The sequence below is a fragment of the Sceloporus undulatus genome, chromosome 11, assembly GCF_019175285.1.
Source record: "Sceloporus undulatus isolate JIND9_A2432 ecotype Alabama chromosome 11, SceUnd_v1.1, whole genome shotgun sequence".
Taxonomy (NCBI): domain Eukaryota; kingdom Metazoa; phylum Chordata; class Lepidosauria; order Squamata; family Phrynosomatidae; genus Sceloporus; species Sceloporus undulatus.
Genome location: NC_056532.1, coordinates 10,151,993 through 10,176,221, shown reverse-complemented (window position 1 = coordinate 10,176,221; position 24,229 = coordinate 10,151,993). Strand labels below are relative to the sequence as shown.

General features: G+C 43.1%; 3 protein-coding genes across 17 annotated transcripts in view; 1 reads left to right on the top strand and 2 right to left on the bottom strand.

Moving 5' to 3' along the window:
• WSB1 (WD repeat and SOCS box containing 1) lies at window positions 1-21,831 on the top strand. Its single transcript, XM_042442800.1, has 9 exons — window positions 1-158; window positions 6,706-6,874; window positions 7,675-7,943; window positions 10,141-10,272; window positions 12,004-12,104; window positions 15,392-15,564; window positions 17,389-17,502; window positions 18,887-18,994; window positions 20,628-21,831. The coding sequence occupies exons 1-9, from the start codon at window positions 119-121 to the stop codon at window positions 20,785-20,787; spliced, it is 1,266 nt and encodes a 421-aa protein (XP_042298734.1). The 5' UTR covers window positions 1-118; the 3' UTR covers window positions 20,788-21,831.
• The window catches only part of LOC121917114 (RNA-binding protein Musashi homolog 2-like), a 911,933-nt gene that overhangs the window by 700,797 nt on the left and 186,907 nt on the right, over window positions 1-24,229 (bottom strand). The gene's annotated exons all lie outside the window — the stretch shown is intronic.
• NF1 (neurofibromin 1) overlaps window positions 1-24,229 on the bottom strand; it is a 353,409-nt gene that overhangs the window by 157,042 nt on the left and 172,138 nt on the right. The window lies entirely within an intron of this gene.

Genomic DNA, 24,229 nt, shown 5'->3' with positions numbered 1-24,229 from the left:
TCTTTAGCCTTTGGAAGGAGTCGGACGTCGCTAAGGGAAGCTCCTGAGTTTCCTTTCATTTGACCAAAGAACCCAGGCTTAACCTAGTTCAGAGCCGGTCTAAAGGGCGGCTCCGTCGATGGCCAGCTTTCCCCCGACTGTTAACGAGAAGCTCATTGGTAAGAATCTGCTTTTTTAGGACCATTTTTATTATTATTTTCACTAATATCAAATAGCAGTGGACATGGGTGGGGCAGATATATATATATATATACACACACACAAACACATACACATATATATATGGATTTGTGTGTCCTGTACTATAGAAAGAATGCAGTTTTTGACAACACTTGGAAATATTTTTAACTCCAGACTGTGGAATCCTGGGATTTGTAGTTTAGCACCCAGACTACAAATCCCAGGATTCTTTGGGGGAGGAGCCCCATGGCAGTTATAATGGCATCAGACTGCACTGTTTCTACACTTGTAAGCTGCATCCTCTGTGGCTTGTTTGCAACTACTGTACAGTATCAGTCTTCTCTTGTGCCTCAAGGAACTACAACTCCCAGGATTCCATAGCCTTGAGCCATGGGAGTTATAAGTGGTGCCAAGGTGCATTGTTTCTCAAATGCATCTAATACCCTTTTGGTTATATGGTCTTTATATTTTATATTGTGTGTGGTGTGTGTGTGTACTACACATACACATACAACTATGAATCCCAGGACTCTATAGCCTGAACCATGGCAGTCATAGTAGTAGTATAGTAGTCAAGCTACATTATTTCTACAGTGCGGATGCTGCTAAAAAAAACCCTATGTATTATATTGTCTTCATATATATATATATATATATATATATTACACAATTATATCGATATTGACACAACTACAAATCCAAGTAGTCTATATTCAGAGCCATGGCAAGTTGAATTATTTCTGCACTATGTAGGTGTATGTCTTCATATAGATAGATAGAGAGGCATACGTAGGTATATATATAAAACACAACATATAGATATATATACAAACATGAACAGACTAAACCCCAGAGTCTATATTATGAGCCATAGCAGTTATACTGGTGTCAAGCTGGTATCATTTCTCCAGCAGATGCAGCCTTAAAAACATCCATGTAAGTATATGTCTTATACCTACTACACACACACACACACACATATACAGTATATATAAAATACAACCCACACACATACATACACAAATCCCGGATTCTATAGCCTGAGCCATGGCATTAAAGTGATATCGAACTGCATTTATATATATACATATTGTGTGTAATGTATATATATGAAGACATATACATATAGGGGTGCAGAATAAATGCAGTTTGACACCACTATAACTGCCATGGCTCAGGCTGTAGGGTCCTGAGATTTCTAGTTGTGGAGGCACCACAGCTCTCTGACGCCTAATTGTTGCAAATGGACACACAGGGTGTAGGATTGCACAATACACACACACAACACATATGTTATATGGTCATCATGTGTTTTGGGGAGACAAAGGAAAAGTGCAGCCTATGTCTAAAGCAACCTTGCATGGAAGGAGATCCCTTTGTATTCAGGATTTGCTCCTAGTAAGTTTGCAAAGAAGTAAATCACTATCTCAATATTCAGCTTCTAAAGGGAAAAAAATATTGCGTAAATCGATTCCAAACATATATTATAGGCGTATCTTTTGCTCCTTTTGCTTAATCGGTTTGCCTCTCTTGTGGTTTGCAATTGGATAGACACCGTATATAAGGGAGGAATGGAAAGAGAAGGGCCGGTTATGGCAGGGATTTCTAGGGTTATGGAGTATAATAGATATGCCAACATGGCTCTAAGGCTATATGACACTTTCAGGAGGGATGACAAAAAGGTCAGGGCAGGGTTCAAATTTGGCATGGAGGGTTAAGGTAGCGCTTTACAGAGTCCTAATAATAGTAATAAAGCTGATTTATAAGGTCATTTTCACCAAAGGGCGGAACATCCAGAAAAATCCAATACAACGCAATACTATAATATATTAAAATAATAGAATAAGCATTCAAAGCAAACCAATATACTAAAAAAAACAAAACCCCAATCCTCATCGGTTTTCATTTTAGTCCCATTCGGGATAGAAAGCAGATAATATGGCGCACGGACTCAATGACTCATTGGAGTCATTGAAGTCCGTGCGCCATATATATCTGCTTTAAACTTTTTTTTGGTCATCCAGATGCGGTTTGAAAAACAAATTCTCCCTTTGTAACTTGAACATTCGATTCGAGGTGCTTTCTCAGGGCATGTCTACACTGTCAAAATGACGCAGTTTGACACACATTTCAAGTCCGATAGCTCCATCCTATTGAAACCTGGGATTTAAGTTTCAAAGGGGCTTTAACTTTCTTTGCCAAAGAGTGTTGTCGGTTCACGAAACTGAAAAACCCTAGAGTTCTGTAGGACGGCACCATGAAAGTGGTGTAAAACTGCACTATTCTACAGTGTAGATGCAGTGTAAAGACTAGAATGGGAAGAAGAGAGAGGTGCTTGTATTGGAAATGGGAGAAGGCGGGCGGTTTTTGGTGTTGGCAATGCAAGATCTGATGCTAAGGGAACAGTTTGAGCAAGTGGTGTTCTTTCTCCTCCAATGTTGCGCAGAAGTTGGGAGTCGATGAGAGCAAACTGTTGGAGAACCTCCATCAAACTGCTTGTTTGTGCTTCAAATCACTCAATGGGTTTCATGGCAGAGCTGGGAATCGAACCCTGGTCTCCAGAGTTGTGGTCCAACACTCAAACCAGTATGCCATACTGGTCTAACGCCCAACCAGCAGACAACTGTGGCCAGGCATGGCAGGATTTGCAAACAATATCCGAAAGATCATTAGTTTGAGGAAGCTGAAAGGACTCGAAGGCACACAACAGCAAACGTGGCACGCAGCAGACAACTTGACAACGTCTTAACCCCAGCTTAGGGATGGGAATGGGTGAAAGAATGGGACTATGGCTTTTCTGGGGAGAGATCTGGCCAAGAAGAGCATGGTCCATGCGCACATCACACACACCGAGTAATACTGTAGAGTGATCCCAGAGTGTCCAGTGAAGTGCAGAGGAGTTGCAAAGCTTTGGTGCTAGGTGTTGAAAATCTCCTAGGAAGTGCAAGTGATTTAAGGCAGCCGCGTGGTGTGAGGTCTTGGTAGTTAATATCATTGTTGTCACACGCTTGCTTCTGTCTGGGTACGTGTTTATACTCAGACATCTCCTAACATATTCCACGGAGTTGCAAAAAAGTCGTTCTGGTTGTACGTTGTGTGAATCAGAAGGGTACGGTGTGTAGAGGAAAGGGGTTGTGCAGAAGTGTGGGTAAAAGAAAGAATATGTTGTAGATACCAAAGAATTAATGCCCAATCTCTTACAAACAATGGCCATATATAGAATGTGTTGGCCATATAGTAAATCCAATAGCATCCAAACAGTGATACCTTTATTGGGTTAACAAACGCACAATTACATGTATGCAGCTTTTGAAGTTTGTGATGCTTCAGTGTCATTGGAGTAAAAGCCTTCCCCTGCTCATGTTCTCCAGGTGGGTTGTGTTGCTCTAGTAGCCATGTTGGCTGGGGATAATGGGATTTATCGTGCACTACCGCAGATGTCTGAAGATCATCACGTTGCAGCAGGTTTGCTTGGAAAGTAGGCTGGTGTTTTGAAATCGTTCCATCAGTTTGTGCATTGTGACTTGTGGCGACCCTAAGGCAAACTATCATGGGGTTTTCTTGGCAAGATTTGTTCAGAGGAGGTTTGCCATTGCCTTCCCTCAAGGCTGAGAGAGTGTGACTTGACTGCCCAAGGTGGGTTCATGGCCGAACTGGGAATTGGATGCTGGTCTCCAGAGTTGTCGTCAACCACCTTCAATAGTGTTAATATGGCTTCGTTCCATATTGTAAAGGAGATGACAATGGGGGTAGTAGATATCTGTGTTGTGTCTTCCCTAGTACCACATTGCTTTTCTCCTTTACGTTGACTGTATGCATTTACAGATTTTCTTTGTTACTCCTTTATGTTTTCTTAATTTTCCGTGGCATTTACAAAGTCCTGGCTTTGCAGGGAAATTTTGGTTCTCCCTCAGCTCTTTGTATTGTCTATTTCAAAGGCTGGCAAATGAATTGCACTGTTTTGATAGCTTCCGTCAGTTAAAGGGAATGAAATCTTCCCTCCAAATACACAAAAGAAAGAAGAAAGGGAATGAAGGAAAGAAAGAAAACAAAATGGATGTGTGACATTCCACTGCAGATATGCATCTGGACAGGCTTGCTGTCGCAAACGTCTGGCAGGCACCGGTTCTTGTTGAAGCAATACACGAGTCCGACGAAAACGGGTCACATGCATTGTCCTACACTTAGTTGTACTGAATTGCTACGCAGCATGTGTTTGACTTTTAGCATATGGTTCTCCGATGGAGAAAAGAATGGGAGAGAATCCTGCTGAGAAAACAAAAGGCTAAATCCACCACGTTTCAGCAGGTTTCTTTTACATGGGAATACTGTTGAGATAGATATAGATATAGATAGATATATATATGCATGCATGCAGAAATAGAGCCCTACAATTGCCATATAAGGGCTGGTTTCGAACTTTATGGCATTTGCCTCCCCCTCTTTGGGGCGATGGCTAAGAGCTGCCATCCATTATGCACTCCGAGCCTCATGTACACATGCGCCGCCTCCCTTCCTATTGCCGAGCTCACGTGAGAAGCCACACCAACCCAGTTATAGGGACGATTCTGCTGCCACACCGTTCCTTGCTTTTGCACCAGTGCTAGAAAACCCACTTCTTTCCTTTTTTTCCATGTCTGTGTGGCTGTGTTCTCCTTGCAGCGCAACACACGGGTTAAAATAGAAGCGGTCTCGGAAAATAGTGGAAGGCAGTGAAAGAAATGCTCCACTCGGAGGTGGAATACAAATGAAGGGAGGCCTTGATACCCTTCACATGAAATTGTGTACATAGACACCGCAATCTCTCTGATCTTGGTAGCTAGAACCAACACAACACTGACACATTTCAGATCTTGGAAGCTAAGCAGGGCCAGCCCGAGTTGGTACTTAGATGGGAGACTAAGAAAGCTATATAATAAATTCAGGAGGTTGCCATAGGTCCACAGGTGACTTTGAAGGAAGATGCCACACACACTCTCAGCTTTTTCCCCAGTAAGTTCAACTGGACTTACCAGACCCACAGGAACAATTGCGATCTACGGTTCTGTCATTTCTTGTAAGCTTGCTCCCCACAAGTCAGTGTTTGTGCACACTCAAGACAGTGGCATAAGGCAGGACATTTTCACCACTATGGCCTGTTACAGACAGCCAAAATAAAGCTGCTTCGATCACAGTGGAGGTATGGTGTTTCAATGATGCATGCGTCCTAAGAGTCCAAAGTCGCACCAAAGCCACGTCCAAGACTGGATCAGCTTTGGTGTGGCTTCGGACTTTGGATGGGCATCATTGAAAACCATACCTCCACTGTGACTCGAAGCAGCTTTATTTGGCTGTCTGTAACAGGCCTATATTTTTTATATGCAAAGCTGCCTATTTCTAAAGATGAAATCATTTCAAAAATGGAGCAGTGACATTAATAAATACACGCCAGTCTCAGCCAGTTTGATTCATGTAGTTTTATCGTGTTGTGTGTGGGTGTGATGAAATTAACAAAGTATTTGTCGGCGGGGTTGGGTGAGTAGACGGAGCAAACCACAATCAGTAATTAACCAGGCATGCTAAATTAGATCGAGTCATATGGGAGATTGAAAATCCAATAAATGCCAGTAGTATATAAGATGTCCTCCATTAAACAACATGTGGCTTTACCAAGTAAAGCTGCATGGGATGGATTGCATAGTGATTAAAGTAAGGTAGAGGTTGATATGTTTGATGCCATTAATCAAATTGTGAGGCTGTCACTTGGTTTAATGAAAAAATTGAGGAGAAGTGGTGGAGCCTCCTTGGAGGTCTTTAGTAGAGGCTGGATGGCCATCTGTCAATGGGGATGCTTTGATTGAGAGTTCCTGCATGGCAGAAGGGGGTTGGACTGGATGGCCATCGTGTGGGCTCTTCCAACTCTACGATTCTGTGATTCTAGAACACTTCTGAACATTAAACAGCCCTGTTTTCTTCGTATTCATGACCATATAACGCCTATGTACATTTACACCTATGATAGGAATCTTCTTTGAGCGCCAGGTGTTACAGCCTGCTCAGGCTCCCTGTGGTGCATTTACAGTGGGCCCTTGCCTTACGCGGGGATCCGTTCCGGATCCCTCCGCTTAAGGCGAATTCCGCCTATGCCCAAGCCCCATTATAAACAATGGGGCTCGTGCATGGCGGGGCGCAACAGGCACACGCGCCCATTCAATTGAATGGGACGCGCCGCCCCTTCTGCCCTGTGCGTGCCCCGCGGCTTGAGCGCATATGCTCAAGCCGTGTAAGGCGCGCCCGCGTATGACGCGGGTGCGCTGTACATTCAAATCCACAATATTCTGTCTATAAGAACATAGTAAGTGAAAAATAAACTTTGTTAAGCATTGCTGTATTTTCTGTTGTAAGGGTGATAGTGGGGAATAGGGGCTGAAAACGGTGGAGCTAGTTGACAGGGATGCCGCACCTCAAAGCTTTGGAGAAGCACTGCGCAGAGTACATCAGTGGGCTTTCTGATTTTCATTTGCAACCACCTTTTTTCTATTTTAGGCCGATCACGGACCGTGGGAGAACTTCTAGCCCCAGCGTCTCCTTTCGACAAAAAGTGCGGGCGGGAAAACTGGACCGTCGCCTTCGCTCCAGATGGCTCTTACTTTGCTTGGTCGCAAGGCCACCGCATAGTAAAACTTGTACCTTGGTCCCAGTGCATTAATAATTTGTGAGTACAGTCTTGTTTGGAAAACTCTTCCGTTTGCCAGTGTTCCTTTTCACCTCTGCAATGTATATGTTACGATTATAGGAACTGGCGCGGTCTGCCTGATACCAGAAAATGCGGTGGGTTGGTTTCAAGCATAGCTGCGTTTGGAATAGGGTCATTGGAAGCAGTGAAGCATGAGTTGGTCTGTTTCGTTGGGAATGCTCTCAGCATGACTAAGTCTGAAATCAACGTGGATTGAAAGAGCAAGGATTGGGTCATGGCAAAACAATATGAACCCAGAATCAGAAGGGGACTGAAAATATTTCAGTATGCAGGCACACTTCAGTTTAAATCATACTTACTCATGGATGGGTTAAACTTGTGTTGTTAGGTGGCCAGAGATTTGAAACTGGGAGATCTCAGTTAGTTCTACCACTGCTGAGTACCCTTGCATGGCTGTAGTTTCTCTTAAAGGTTGGTTACCTGCTTCACAAGATTAGTTATGAGATAATGTAACACTTTGCTCCAGGAGAATTCATCACGGTTCCTAACATATCAGAAACAAATATATGCTGTCTTACTAAGTTTGTGAGCTTTTGGCTGGCCCTTGGTATAAAAAGAGTGATGGATCACTTCCTTCTCAAGCCTGTCATACTCCAAATATGTTTTCACGATGTGAACTTTAAACCAACACATCTGGAGGACGCCAAGTGGGAGAGGCAGTCATACGGCGAAGGCGTATACTGCAGCTGTTGTTTGTGTGCTGACAAGCTTTCTTTTAGCGCCTTTGTCCTTCTAAAATGTTGGTTGTTCCCCCCCAGTTCCCTGCATAGCGTCAAGAACTTTGTCAACTCAAGCCATTCCAAACTTTCGAGACAGAACAGTGATGACAGCCAGAAAAACAAGCCCCGCGAACACGTTATAGATTGCGGCGACATCGTCTGGAGCCTCGCTTTCGGATCATCCGTCCCCGAGAAGCAGAGCCGATGTGTGAATATAGAGTGGCACCGGTTCAAGTTTGGCCAAGACCAGCTACTCCTGGCAACAGGCTTATCCAATGGGCGTATCAAAATATGGGATGCCTATACAGGTAGTTAATAGTATCTTAATATTTTAATCGACTTTGTTTTCCTTATGAGACAGATGGGGAACATGTGGCTCTCAAGATCAATGGTTCCCAACCTTTGGCCCTCCGTTTGTTTTGGACTTCAGATCCCAAAAGCCCAAACCAACGTGGTCTTGAATTATGGGAGCTGAAGTCCAAAACATCTGGAGAGCAAAAGGTTGGGAACTACTGCTCTAGGTGATGACGAATCCCATTATACTTGGCCATTGTGCTGTCTGGGACTAAGAGGAGCTGGAGTCCCAACAATTTCTGGAAGGCCCCAGTTTCCCCACTCCAAAAATGTGAATTTATGTCAATGTCCAGGTTCATGGAGTCATTTATGTCAGTGCCCAGGTTCATGGAGGATGCGGCCAGGAACAGTTACTACCCACGAGATTAAAATAAAGCAAGTTTCCTGGCACTACACTGCTGAGAACTAGTTGGGAGAGATGGGATGGGATGCTTGTGCTTTTAGTGTTTCAGTGGTCACTGTTTAAGAGAGGATGATGGATTACATTGACGCCTGGGCAGTTACTCTAGGACCAGTCTTGCAGAGCCAATCTTTCTGCTAAGTACAGTGGACCCTTGGTATCCGGTGGGGTTTAGTTCCAGGACCCCCTGTGGATACCAATAATTGTGGCTCCTTAAGAGCCATTATATACTGTGGGGTGGTAAAAGTGTGTTCCTTATATAAAATGGCAAAATCAAGGTTTACTCTTTGGAATTAAAAAAAATATACTTTGAGGGTGCAGGTGCCAAATTGGTAGATATGGAGGGCTGAGTAGTTTAATGTGCTGCTACTATTATAGTGCTTAACCAGATAATTGTAGTTGTAACTGGCATTTACCAAAGACGTCGTCTTAAATGTGATCCTTTTATATGAATTGCTTTGATCTGTGAACAGAGCAGGGTCTTTGCAGCTGTAACTTTTCACCCGTTTAACTTTTAATCTGGGTGAAAATTGATATCTGGATTCCTGAGAACTGGGACTGCATTGCCCAAGGTAATCCTTTAACATCGGACAAGCTGCTTTCCTTTCAAAATAAACCTTGGCACTGTACTGAAGATACACTTTCCTGGCAGCCGGTCCAGAAAGCTTATCCAGTAGATAAAACAAGTATGTTGGGATCAAGGGTTAACTAAAGAAAACATTGAAGGTTCGGGCTTTTATTTGTTAGACCAAGCCCTGTGGCGAAAGATTCGGCTTGGAGAAAAGGCCACCAAGAAACAATGTCCTTGCAAGGTCTTTCCAACCGTATTGTGCCATGATCTCAAGGGGCATGAAAGGCTGCCCTCCATTGCTCTAGAAGTTGGCCCCAAATCAGCCAGTTCAAATGACAGGGATTTTAGTAAACATTAGAAAGAGGTCCTCAATTGTTTAATCAGTTTGGTGAAGTAGATTGCATTGACTAAAAGATGGGTTGCCCTTTCTTGGAGGATTTTAACCCAAGGATGGTTGAACCCTTATTGAGGATGCTTAAGCTTTGGGTTCCTTATACTGGCAGGGAAGTTGAGTAAATTACCTTCAACCTATGATTCTGCACTTTGTGTCTTGCCTTTCTCCCAGACAGAAATCTCTTGCCCTCTTTTTTCTATATGCAGAAGATGAGTAAGAGTTCAGAGTGTGTGGCGCGTAGCCACATTTGCAGCAGAAACAAGAGTCTAGTGACTCTAGAGACCAACAAGTTATATTTGGCACAAGATTTATAGACTGCAGCCCCAAGCTTATCATTCTTTAAGCTTAGTGTTAGTCTTCTAACACTAGAATGTTTAGCCTGGAGAAGAGAAGGTTAAGAGGTGATATGATAGCCCTATTTAAATACTTGAAGGAATGTCATATTGAGGAGGGAGCAAACTTGTTTTCTGCTGCTCCAGAGACTAGAACCCGGAGCAATGGATGCAAGCTACAGGAAAAGAGATTCCACCTCAACATTAGGAGGAATTTCCTGACAGTAAGGGCTGTTCGACAGTGGAACACACTTCCTCGGAGTGTAGTGGAGTCTCCCTCCTTGGAGGTCTTCAAACAGAGGCTGGATGGCCATCTGTCGACGATGCTTTGATCTGGATTTCCTGCATGGCAGGGGGTTGGACTGGATGGCCCTTGCGGTCTCTTCCAACTCTATGATTCTATGATTCTCAGTCTGACTTTGAGACTTCAATTAAAGATGGATTCTTCCAACAGGAAAGCTCCTCCTTAACTTAATGGACCATACTGAAGTTGTCCGAGACTTAACATTCGCCCCCGATGGGAGTCTGATACTAGTATCCGCCTCAAGAGACAAAACACTACGCGTGTGGGACCTAAAGGATGATGGTATGTTACAGGAGTGGGAGAGAGTATTACATGAACCTTCTGCAACACTGAACAGCTCTGATGAAAGGCAACTGGAATTGAGGTTTTGACATTACTTAGGTAATAGATTTATATGTACGGTATGACCCTTGAATCCCTGGTGGGATGCATGCGTCCTAAGAGTCCATAAGCTGTGCCAAAGCCATGATCCAGTCCTAAGAACTGTAGTGCAGCTTTGGTGCAGCTTCCAGGCTCTTAGGACACATGCATCATTTAAGCAGCATACATCCAAAGTGATCCGAAGCAACTTTATTTGGGCAGTCTGTATGGGGCCATAGATAGCAAGCAAGTCTCCACAGACTTACTGTGGAGAGTGAAAATTGCCGATAATAGTGAAATTATATTTCCTCCAGATGTTGATCATGCTGGAGGACTTCCAGATGCCAAGAGAGACTATATTTTTCCGGACCCAGTGAAACCACGGGTATACATCCCACGCATACAAGGGTCATACCGTATTATGATACCGATGAGGGTGGTGTGAATAGTTTAGAGCAGTAGTCCCCAAACTGTGCCCTTTAAGAGATTTTGGACTTCAGCTCCCAGAAGCCTCAGCCACGTTGGCTAATAGTCTGAGATCCTGGGAGCTGAAGTCCAAAATCCCTTAAAGAGCACAGTTTGGGGACCACTGGTTTAGAGCATCACACACTTAATTAAAGGAACATTCCTCCTTTTTAAACTTTAAAGCCAAGCTATTATTGCTTGTCCTAAACCATTGACAGGTGAAGTAACTGCACAGGGCTTGAAAATGAAATTATGAGCTCCCTTGAAAGTGCGCAGCTGTGACCTCACTCATTTTGAGATTCTTCATTGGGCCAAATGGTGCAATGCCAGGTTCTTCTTGCTTGCTATCTATGGCCCCATACAGACTGCCCAAATAAAGTTGCTTCGGATCACTTTGGATGTATGCTGCTTAAATGATGCATGTGTCCTAAGAGCCTGGAAGCTGCACCAAAGCTGCACTACAGTTCTTAGGACTGGATCATGGCTTTGGCACAGCTTATGGACTCTTAGGACGCATGCATCATTTAAGCAGCATACATCCATAGTGACACGAAGCAGCTTTATTTTGGCTTGTCTGTATGGGGCCTATCACTCAGGTCAGGAAGCAGTTTCATTAGCTGTGACCATTGGGTGTCATTTCCCAGCTTTTACTTCCTTGCTTGCCCCAAAGGTTTCAGCAATTGAACGGGAGAGCTGTTGTTGCTTTCTGGATGTAAAAAATGCTCTAAGGATTCTTGTTTAGGTTTGAGCCTAGTTTGCAGGCCAGAACTTCAGTTAGAGCATAATGCACAGTCTCCCTGGTTTCACTGCAACAGGAGATGGTGGTTTAATTAAAACAAATACAGAAGCTTTGCATTAAACCATGCAAGGGGAGTGTGTGTGTTCGTAGACTGGGTAAACCATGGTTTACAGCAGGAGTGAGTAAAACCTGTCTTGAACCACATGCTACACTTGAGAACTCCGCTTTGTGGCCCACAAGAATCTTGTAGGTTCTTGCGTGGAAGGAAGTCCCACATCCCTAAAACAAGACGAAATAAGAAGAAATACTAATCCTTGCCTGGTAGAAGGGACAGAAAATTAGGAGTGCGATCATGAAGCAATGAGATTCCCTGGAGCTCTCGAAGTTGCCTATGAACACGACAGTGTTGTTGACGCTAACGTGACTTTATTTCTCTCCTTGTTTTCTAGGAAACATGATGAAAGTATTAAGAGGGCACCCAAACTGGGTGTTCAGCTGTGCTTTTTCTCCCGATTCTTCCATTCTTTGCTCTGTGGGAGCCAAAAAAACAGTAGGTATCCAAGTTTCGTGCTCTCCAGCTTGTTTGTGATTGTGAGCAAAGCAAATAATTTTTCAAATGGTAAAATAAAACAGCCAGGCTTGTGCTCGGTGTCATGTTGTATGATGATGATGATGACAATGATGATGATGATTTTGCTATTTATGATTATTGATGATGCAAGGAACTGCATGACTTAAAAAAAAACCCTACAGTAAGTTATCACTTACTGTGCTGAACATGCATTGCTTTTAGCTTTAAGAGAATCTGAGTGTAATTTTTGCAGTGCACATCTCCATCTGTTCCATGGCAAAAGAAAAGCCTTAAAAGCCTTGTGCTCTAGTTTAAGAAAAGAACAGTTTGCGGGGAGGTTTTGTGTCACAGGACCTTTGATACCATTTTTAATAACTGCTTCAAAAGTTCAGTTTCCTGACGTCTGGGCTATTGGTCTTACTTAGCAGAAAATGTCAGTGTTAACCTAGTAGTTACAGCCAGCCAGTGTACTCAGTGGTTTGCAAGGAAATGGAGCACCTTGTTAGGTTTGTGTAGAGATGTATTGTAATAACCTAATACACAGTATAATGCATTGCAGTGGAAGAGCAAGTTGCAGTGTGTAGAATCAGTTGTATGGCTGAGTAGTCAGTCTTAGGCATCCTTACTTGTGCATGAGTCCCAAATGATAAAATCAGTTGGGCTAATGTCTGAATAAACATACTTAGCATTGAGGTGCTTATGCAGAGTTGGGCCCGATACAGACAGCCAAAATAAAGCTGCTTCGAGTCACATTGGAGGTATGGTGTTTCAATTATACATGCGTCCTTAGAGTCCAGAAGCCGCACTAAAGCCATGCTCCAGTCCTAAGGACTGGCATGCAGCTTTCGTGCAGCTTCCAGACTCTTAGGACACATGCATCATTGAAACACCATACCTTCAATGTGACTCGAAGCAGCTTTATTTTGGCTGTCTGTATAGGACCTTAGTATATTTTAGATAGGGTTAGTGTAAGAGTGGACAACTTGTGTCCCCTGAGGCCTGGCGACGTGGTTGCAAATCTTTTTAGATCTAGATCTTTTTTAGAATCTGGAATTTCCATTTCCATGTTAAGACTATCTTGAAAATGATGCTAAAACAGGAAGCTTTCCTGCAAATCATTCCCATAAACCTGGGTCAAGTTCCCTTTGGAAACAGTGCCCCGCTCTTTTGTCTAATCTTTGTTGAGAGCCAGCGTCTCTGAAATTATACTCCTGAATAAATCCCACACCTAATTTCACACCAAATTCCTAAAAATACTACACACACTCTTTTTATCTATATATACAGACATTCAACTGGGCCTAGCGCTCTGGGTTAAGTTTATTAACGTTTCCAAAGTGGCCTTCAGCGTTGAACAAGTTGTCCACCCTCCGGACTAGTAAGAGCAATGACTTTAAAGAGTTAGCGATCCAAGCTAAGATGGCATTTCTGTTGTTGGTTTCAATTTGGGGGTGGGGAAGAGTATTGTAGAGGGTTTTAAAAAAGCAACTTTAGCATACCAGTAAAACCCTTTAAAGTAGAACAGATGTAGATGTATGCATTGATCTTTTTTAGGCTGTGTGTTTTCCATAAGCTTCTTGCTTTCCCTGTCACAGGTGGTGGCAGCAATATTGGTGTGATTGAGGGTAAGCTGGCACCACTCAGACAAGCGCACAATGGTGTTAGCTGGGCAGAAAGATTGGCATCTCTGGCTACCAGGCTGGAGGCGAACTTTACCATAGGACGAAGTAACCTTGCATTCGGCCGCAGGGTGTACTGTACGTACGCAGGTGCTGGTTGATGTCCACTTTCTGCTTTTATTTTTCCCTTCCTTTTCTTTTTTTTAATTTTATTTTCACGTTGGTGAAAATGACTCCTTTTAAAAGAAAAAAAACCCACTTTAATATTTATTTATTCCATTTATATGGAATATTGGAGTCTGTTAATAAGCTGAAGCGGTTCATCTTAGCCTACTGTAACTGACTTGAACACAGTAACGTAAAGGACACGCTCATAAGTGAAATCTTGGCCTGTTACAGACTGCCAAAATAAAGCTGCTTGGGGTCTCTTTGGAGGTCTGCTGTTTAAATGATGCATGGGTCCTAAGAATCTGGAAGCTGCACCAAAAGCTGCACTCCAGTGCTTAGGAATGGAGTGTGGCTTTGATGTGACCTCCGGACTCTTAGGACCCATGCATCATTTAAATAGCATACCTCCAAAGAGATCCGAAGCAGCTTTATTTTGGCAGTCTGTAACAGGCCCTTGTTTCATACAGATCCATCTTGAGGTTTTGCATTTGAGAGCTCTGCCCGTTCCTAAGGTTCAGGGTGGCTTATTTAAAAAGATAAGAATCAAATCTTGTGCCACGAAAGCATTAAAAATGCAAACGTATTTCTCTATGCATAAGCCTTTCCTAGCCTGCCACAAGTATTGTACCGAAACGTGTAACGGGAATTTGATAACCTCTCATTTCCCCCACGTTGCCTTAAAACTGCAGTATTGTAAAATATACCCATGCATGTAGTTTGCACTAAGCCATGCCTGTATGACTAAAATGGCTGATTTTACTGAAACCTTTTATTTAAAAGAGCCAAACTGGCAAATGTTGTTTGATGCATTTTTTTAAAAATTAAATTGTGTAAATGTCTAGTAACTCGGTGTAAGTTATGTGTTCTTTTTTGCCAAAGTCTTGTCGTTTGGCTGTGACAATTCCCTGTTTGCTTGCAGTATCTGTTTCTCTTCCTAGGCTGACGTTGGCGATCCAAGCCTATTGTAAACAAGTGGTCTTAAACTCACTGGGGATTCCACGGGAGTAACCTTATGTTAACCTTACATATTTTTTTTCTGTCTGTATTTCTTAAATTTTTAGTAGACAATTGGAGGCAAAAAAGGGGGGAAACCGTTAGTGTTTAACCTTATCACTCTATTTTTAACGTTAAAAATAAGTAACACATGGGTTTGAGTTAAAGAACCTGCATAGTTAAGATTCTGTTTGAAAGTTCTCTTTTTATATATATATATATGTTTGGCTTATATTACAAGTAACACTTAACAAGTTAGCATTTGCATGTATGCTTTGTTTTTTTAAATTTAATTGAAGTTTTAATTCTGAGTATGACACTGAGCATATATCTTAATTGTCCTAATTCGTAATGCTTGGCTTTAATTATAATCTGAAGTCAAAGCTAGCGCGGATGGCTTTGGGGAGGTGAGGGGGCGGTGGGACGGTTGTGGATGCTTTCTCTCCGCTGGAGCAGAGCTGTAACATGCGTCTTTTTTCATTGCAGGTGTTGCTTTGGGATATGGATAAGTACTCCCTCATCCGGAAACTGGAAGGGCACCACAACGATGTTGTAGCCTGTGAGTTTTCCCCCGACGGAGCTTTGCTGGCTACGGCATCTTACGACACCCGGGTTTATGTCTGGGATCCGCATACTGGAGTGATTCTGATGGAATTTGGGTAAGCCACCGGGCAGAAATGAATGGCAGCACCAGTGGGTTAGATCCAGCCTTGTGTGAATGAAAGGACAAACACACATCATTGGCTTTCCCTTCCTTCTGCAATTTCCATTAAATGCCTTTTTCAGAGGCCTGGGAGAAAGACTTTGTTTACTGTATATACAGTGCGCCTGTGCCATGCATGGATGCATTTTACACAGCTTCCAGCTTACGCGGAAGCCACTTGGGGAGGGAAACGATGGCTCGTGTACCCATGACGCACGCGCGCTGCTCCGCCACATGCACGTGCCCCATTATTTCCTATGGAGCTGAAGCATAGGCAGATTTTCCCTTACACAGGGGGATCTGCAACGGATCCCCCCACATAAAGAGAGGGCCAATGTACTCATGTATATTCTAGAAGTATGGATCTCCTCTACTCTCTCATCCATTCAGCCTTTAGGATGAGCACAGTTATGCCTGCCAGAATTTTCTAAGTAGTTTGGCATCATTTCCCCTTATATCACCCTTTGTTACATGCCCCTAAGTTTTACCCTTGACTTATCCATGGGTCATATCAAAATCCATAATTTTGGCCCCAAAACCTGCCCTCGACTTATACGCGAGGTCGACTTATAGTCGAGTATATACAGTAAATACTGTGGGCTGTGTCATACAAGACTGTAGCCAGGATCAGCAGATGTCAGGAGTTGCGAATGTACTTTTCCTGCCATAAAATACTGGGAAGGTTATTGCAGAGTCATAGTCCAGTTCTCAAATCACTGTCCCGTGTCAGCTCTCTTAAAACATTTAAAAACCATTCAAATTGTAAAAAGTACAACACACCTTAGTTAAAAAGCCTTCTGCACTAGTCACTTAACATTCAAAGGACTGAGTAAAGGTCTTTGGCTGCTAGCGGAAAGAGAGCAAAACAGAGGCCAACCTAGCTTCCTATTTTGGAGCAGCCACCAACAAGGCTCTTTTTCATGTCCTGACCAAATGGGCTTGTGATAGTTGTGGGAATACGAGAAAACCCTCACTGCTGTACTTGGGAATGACTAAATGTTGCCTAAAAAGCAATGTTGGCAAGAACTTAAGAGATAGGCGATCAGACCATGGACAGATTTTTCTTCTAGCAGCTAAATTATTCTGCTGTTCAGCATCAGAGATGTTGCAATTCTGCATAAATCTGCATTTATTTGCTGAGTCTTCAGTTTGGGTTAATTCAGAAGACCTCTTCTTGGATGGTGGGCAGTCATGGCTAAACACACACACTTGCTGGTTGAGGCAAGATGTGTTGGCCTGTGCACATAAGTACAGGGTGTGGTGTTCATTGCACTGTCAGCGTTATTACACTGACTTGTAAGTCATTCTGGGGTAGAGAGGTTGCTGAACCTATTAAAAATTGGGAGGAAACTGAATGTGACTGTTGGGATCCTTACAACTAAATGAAGGCCAGATTGTTTGGAACAGTGGTTCTCAAACTTCTTAATGCCGCGACCCTTTAATACAGTTCCTCATGTTGTGGTGACCCAAACCCATGAAATTATTTTCATTGCTGCTTCATTAACTGTAATTAAATAGGTGTTTTCCAATGCTCTCAGGCAACCCCCATGAAAGGATCATTCGACCCCCAAAGGGGTCCCAACCCACAGGTTGGGAACCACTGGTTTGGAAAGAGTCTTGTAATGTTTTTTGCTGGTAGGAGCTGATGGTCCGTTGCATGCACCTTTCTCTGTTTATAGTCACAGGGAGCCCATTTTGCATGCTTTCTAGTCAATCATTAAATGAAAAGCCAAGACTTGTGTAGCAGCCCTGCGAACTGACGTTCCATTTTTGTCCTCAGGCATCTGTTTCCCCCTCCTACTCCAATATTTGCTGGAGGAGCAAACGACCGATGGGTCAGATCTGTATCTTTTAGTCACGATGGGCTACATATCGCAACGCTTGCTGACGATAAGTAAGTACGGCAAAGCGGAGCTGGATTCTTCTGGTTCTTTCTGCCTTGAAAAAAGCAACTTCATGCCTAGCGCTTGTTGACGTAGGTGAGGGCCCCTGTGCCCTCCGGGAGTGTGAAAAGATATTAAAAAAGGAGAACTGAGTTCTCCGATGAAGAGGTTCCCCAATCTTGGGGATGTAGTATTACAGCTACTTACAGGCTGAGAAGACAACCTTTTGCTTTGCAGATGTTTTGGATGGCAGTTCCTTTAAGCCACTACCCACTTGACCGGAGACCATTGGTCACTTCCGGAGGGTTCTGCTTTGATATGTCCCTTCACTGCAAATATTCGTGTGCATACACACAGACGTGGATGGGTGTGTCCAACTTATTTTGGATAAACCTTATGTAAGATTCAGCGCAGCGTAGTAATATGTTAGCAATGTAGTACATAACATTAGTCATTTGGTAATGCAGCAAAGAGATGCTGTCTGACTGAGTCACACTTCAGAAATGCAACCACATGCCAAGAAGTCTCTTGCTTTCTCACAGGTGCAGGGCACCCTTTTACCCAGGAAAAGATCCTGGCAGGGTCCCAGGAGCCACAGATTTCCATTTGAATGACCAAAATTTTGCCTTGCTGGTCTTGAAACACTTAACAGCAGTTGTCTATTGCCGGATGAAGAAGCTTCCTGCTGTCTGTTTAAAAGCAGTGCCCACCTGCAGTGAGCTTCCCCACTGCCACCTGAGTTGTATCATTCTTCACTTGTCATTCTGCATTGACACACCTTTGTCACAAGTTTAAGCAATTGTGTTATGTGAGTGCCTGCGGTAGGTTGAGGACTCTTGCAATAAGGACATCCCTCACTTGCTGTAGGGTAAGGCATCCAGATGCAAGAAAGTAGAGCAAAAGTAATAGTAGGGACCTAGTCTGTAATTAGTTGAGCTGTTTCTCAACGTTGCATCATTCTCTGGGCAGTTAACACAATGTGTTGATGTTAATGGCGGTTATGTAACCGGGGATGTGTAATCTGGCAGCTGAATTGGTGGCGTTTGGACTAAGCAGCTTGACATGGCACATTTTGTTAGGATGGTGATGATGCTGAAAGGCAGTTGCTTTTCACGGGTTATGGAAACGCTTGCACACACTGCTGTTCTCTAGACCGGCTTTCTTCCAACCTGGTAATGCAGGCTAGAGGAGTTGGGAATTGTAGCCTAACACATATACAAGACACCAAGTTGGGAAGAGATAATGGATTATCAAGATGTTCCCAAAGATGCATCGCTTTTTTAAAAGACGAAACTTAAATGTATGGTCCTGCAAATATCCATTTGAATCAAACAATTTTTGTAGCAAGTTAGGAATCGGTCATTTCACTTCCCTGCTTATTTAATTTCCTTCTAGGATGGTGCGGTTCTGGCGAATTGACGAAGACTATCCTGTGCAGGTTGCACCTTTAAGCAATGGCCTTTGCTGTGCCTTTTCTACTGATGGCAGTGTTTTAGCTGCTGGGTAAGCAGGCTTTTAAAAGTCCATGTATATATTCACTCACTTTACTTGAAATGCAGCTTTTGTCCACACATGCACTGAAGTGTTCAGCTTGGAAAACTCTAATGGGCTTTGATCCAGAAGTTTTCTTGGGTTAAAAATTGTGCTGAAAGAAGGAAACCTCTCTAGATCCAACCTCTTGTGTACAAGTGTGAACCGATGATGGATTCTGGCTCCCATGGTCAGGGATGGTATAAGAGTGGCTGCTTGTGCATCTCCTCTAGATAAAAACAACTCAGGAGTGGCATTTTACCTTTTGAATAGGACACAAGGCCCATGCACATCAAAAGATCCCTGCTTTTTAAAACCAGAAGTAGTCTCCTGGCCATTCCTGCTCCTGTTTCCTCCACCACAGACACACATTTGGCAGCCTCTGTGGCTCTTGTACAATTCCAGGAACAGAAAACTGGATCCTGGGTCCACCATGGTCACCCACCCCTACTGTAAGCCAAATATGGCTGATGGTTACACTTTCCCTACCTTGTCCTATAGTAACCAAATGTTGGCAGATGATCTTTTAAAACCCATACATTGCATCATTTGATAAGTATAAGTTGTCGCTGCCATGCGTTTCCCTTGAGCAGAAAATGTGTGACTTGTCTAAGGTCACCCAGCGGGCTTCCATGGCCGAGCAGGGAATCAAATCCTGATCTCCAGAGTCATGGTCCAATGCTCAAACCATTGCGTCACAGTGGCTTATTTATTTATACATACGCTAACTATTTTAGTATATCTTTTATTAAAATTTTATTAAAATGTCTATACAAAAAATAGTAATTATTTAAAGCACACTCATCCCTCCATATTTGCAGCTTTGATTATTCACGGATTTGATTAATATGTTCCTTCTAGGAATATCTAGGTCCTCCAGTGCAACTCTGTGATCAACTTTAACTAAAAGTTGCACTGAAAGACCTAGAGGTTCGTAGAGAGAATACTCTACTAGGCCTTTGTAGCTCATCCAGTGCAGTTCTATGGTCAGTGTCTGTTGGACGCTGACCACAGAGTTGCACTGGAGGACCTAAAGATTCCCAGAGAGATCACTCTACTATGCCTTTGTAGCTCCTCCGGCGCAACTCTGTGGTCAGTGTCGGACGTTGGCCCCAGAGTTGCCCTAGAGGACCTAGAGATTCCTAGAGAGATCACTCTACTAGGCCTTTGTAGCTCCTCCGGCGCAACTCTGTGGTCAGTGTCGGACGTTGGCCCCAGAGTTGTCCTAGAGGACCTAGAGATTCCTAGAGAGATCACTCTACTAGGCCTTTGTAGCTCCTTCGGCGCAACTCTGTGGTCAGTGTCGGACGTTGGCCCCAGAGTTGCCCTAGAGGACCTAGAGATTCCTAGAGAGGTGTCCTCTCAGGTAGAAACATGGTGTTTTTTGTATATTTTTATGTATTTTTCCATATTCATGGGGGTCTTGTGCCCCTAACCCTAGCGAATATGGAGAGACAAGTGTACTGTACTTTTTATAAAATTTAATATGATGCTATGAGATATTGCGTAACAAAGATAAGATCCAATAAAAATAAACAGTGGTTTGTATGTGATATTGTGTACAATACAGTATTTTCTATATTTTTGTGTATTGCTTTGTTTGCAGAACACAAGACGGAAGTGTGTACTTCTGGGCTACACCCAAACATGTTCCCAGCCTCCAGCATTTGTGCCGCATGGCAATCCGGCGAGTGATGCCCACCCCTCAAGTCGAGAAATTGCCTATTCCTCCCACGGTGGTGGCTTTCCTTTCCTACCGGATGTAGAAAAGAAATGAGCTGGGGAGAGATCTGTCTGATAATGTCGGGTAAAAGAAAGCATTGGTCTTCAAAGCCTTTGAGGGCAGACACCACCAGGCTTTGAAATAAATACAACCATTTTCCCTCCAGAAACAAAACCAAGACCTTGAATGTTAATCTTAACCGATTTTTTAAAAGATGCTATTTATAAAAGACAACATTGTCGGACAATTTCCCCGACGCCCCAAAATTCTTAACTGTGAAAATATGTACATAAATATAAGCTGCTCTGTGTTGCCATGTATATCTCTTGTGATTGCTTTTTTGATGATGGCATGTAATGTGTGCGTGTATATGTGTATATATTATATATATGAATATATCTGTGTAGGTGTTTGAGTGTATCCGAATATGCATACAGTACAAAAAGCCAGCCTTTGCCTGTCTCTGAGCCCCAAATGCTGGTTCTGTCCTTCCTCTTTGCACGATATATCTAGTCTCTCCGGAGACGCAGGCTTGCATTGGTGCTGTGTAAAATAGAACCAGCAGTTCTTGTCTTTGGTGCACAGAGATAACATAACAATTGGCAAACCTTCAGTGGCTTTTATACCATGTGTCAGGCAGGCCCTCCAAGGTGCAGAGTTGTGTTGTTTTACTTGCAGTTGCAAAGTGTGTAGGGACAGTTCACCAAGTGAGTCATCTTCAGGGAGGCCTTAAGTTTGCAAAAGTAAATGAATAAAAAAAGGAAAAGTTAACATGTGGAATGAAAATGGGCATCCTCAAATCTTTGAAATCCAACTACTGTATTATTGTCTGGTAACTTCTCTTTGGGAGCGGCTCACAGACTTGATATTTCCCCATCTTCTGCTCTTCTGTAACCTCTTTGTCATTTCAAGGGAGGTGACATTCGGGGGAAACTACCAAAGACAAGCAACAGTTTTCCCCTCTTTGCTTTTTGTTTTGCCTTTTGTTAATCTGCAGATACAAAGAATGTATGTACCACATGAAATGCCTAATGGATGCATATATTGGGGGGGATTTTTTTGTATTAAAGAATTGTACAAAAAGCTCTCCTGAGTTGTTGGAAAGCTGGTTATTTTGGAAAGAAGGGGTGTTGGATTGGGAAAACTGTGGCTTTGGGAAACAGGTAAAGCATGGACTTTGCAGGCAGATGACCCCAGCACCAATCTCCAGCCTCTCCAGTTACAAAAGGATCGGTTGGTAAGTAGTGGAAAAGCAAACAATTTTAGACAAGGTGGACTAAGATTTAGGGTCTGGAGGGGCCACAGGTCAGTGGCAGAATATTTGCTTTACATAAAAAAAGCCAGAGGTTCAGTTAAAAATACCAGATAGCATCTCCTGCCAGAGACCCTGGAGAACTGCTACTACAGTAGTTGGAGCAGACAGTACTTAACCTGGTGGATAAATGCTCTAGACCAATGATAACCAAACTCTGGTCCTCAAGGTATTTTGGACTCCTCAACCATCTTGACCAGTGGTCTGGGATTTTAGGAGCTGGAGTCCAAAACATTGGAAAGCCAGGGTTTGGGAACACTGTTCTAGATTGCTGTTAAGGCAGCCTTGGATGCTGGGATGTTGCTATCACTGAGTTGCTTGTGGGGATAGAATTGTATGAATGAGGAAGGAAGGCAGAATGTCAGGGAATGTGATGGTTTTTTAGTTCCTCTTCTCCCACCCTCCAGTTTCATGGTAATGGGTTGATTCATATATGCTGACCAGTACATTTTAGAAGAGGAAGCCAGTGTGGTGCAGTGGTTGGAGCCTTGGACTATGATGCTGGAGGCCAGAGTTTGAATCCTGGCTCAGCCATATATGTATGTATATAAAGGAAACACCATTTACAAAAACTGAAGGATCACATTGAGTTAAGACAGTATAAATTACATAAAGACAACTTCAAACCTAGGTTCATATGTTAAGTATTGAAGGTTCCAAGTTGACATATAGCAGTTAGGAAGAAGTATAATGTAGTGGTTTGAGCATTGGATTATGACACTGGAGACCAGGACTCCCATCTCGGCCATGCAAACCCACTGGGTGACCTTAGGCAAGTCATGCTCTCTCAGCCTCAGAAGATGGCAATGACAAACCTCTGAAGAAATCTTCCTAAGAAAACCCCATGACAGGTTCACCATAAATCAGAAGCACACTCTCAGCCTCAGAGGATGGCGATGGCAAGCCACCTGTGAACATATTTTGCTAAGAAAACCCCCTACATCGGAAACTTGAAGGCACACAACAATAGCAAACATTTTAGAAGGTCTTGTAATGGTATAGACAACATGTGGTGGCAATGTGACTGCACTGCATGTACATTTTGAGCTATGTGTCATTTCCCTTTCCGCTTGCCCAGTCCTCAAAAGTTGCACAACAAATCTAGCTGCTGTGTGCAAAGGCGGTTAATATATAAGGCGACAGCTGCTGAGGAAGAAATGCATGTTGCCAACATGTTTCCGCCCCTTCCAGTACTTATTAATAGGCCTAAGAAGGCACTAAGTTCAGGGATGTTGCTGCAGAGGGACCAAAATAATAATTTTATTATTTGCAGTAATATGAATTCTGTACCCAAATAAATTTTCCTTCGCTTCTCAAAACTTCGGTTGAGCGTTTAGAGATCACAATGTAGGCATCCGAAGAAAGGGGACAGGCAAAGTTGCAAATACAGTAGATGATTTTCAGTGTCGTACTCTGCAGTGTTAGAAATTTGAGTTCATTGCGGAGACAGGATTGTTAAGGGGCTGCAGTTCTTGCACTCAGGTAACTACACCTTTGGTTTGGCCTCTTAGGCACTAAGTTCTATCCAAATCAAATGGGTTTCTGACAAATGGTTAGCAATCTGCAACAAGAGGTGGAAGGGAGGCGGAGATGATTTTTGGAGGCTGGGTAAGCATTTCTCGTCTTGGGAAAGAATGTTCTGGCAAACGGGGCTCTTGGCTGGGCTGTTAACTTTTCCTCCCAGCTGTTGTGGGCCTCTTCCTTCAAGGATGGGTTAAAGTCCATAAAATGTTGCAGAGGAATGTCAAGGATATTTCCTAGTATTTGTCAAGGGGAAAACAAAGACTTTTCCCCTCTATTAATATATCGAGAGGGTCAGTTCGCAGCCTCTGAAGTTAATGCATTCTTAAAAGGTGTCCTTCACCAGTTGCGTTTCTTTACTCTGCAGTAGTCTCAGACTTGGGTCATTTCGATGAAAGAATCCTAGGCAAAGTTGACATTCTTCTGCAAATGGATGCAATGCATGAGAACGCAGCAAGGCTTTGTATTTTGCGTATATATTTACATGGCTGTGCACTGCAAATGAGTTGAAACCATGGAGGAGACACCTATTTGGAAAGGTAACTTGACAGCAGGAACGGCAGGTACCTTTTCTTGCTGAGGGTTATGTTCCTTTTGGGGATACTTCGGATACTCACAAGGCATCAGATCCTGTCTTGTCTTGTCTTGGAAG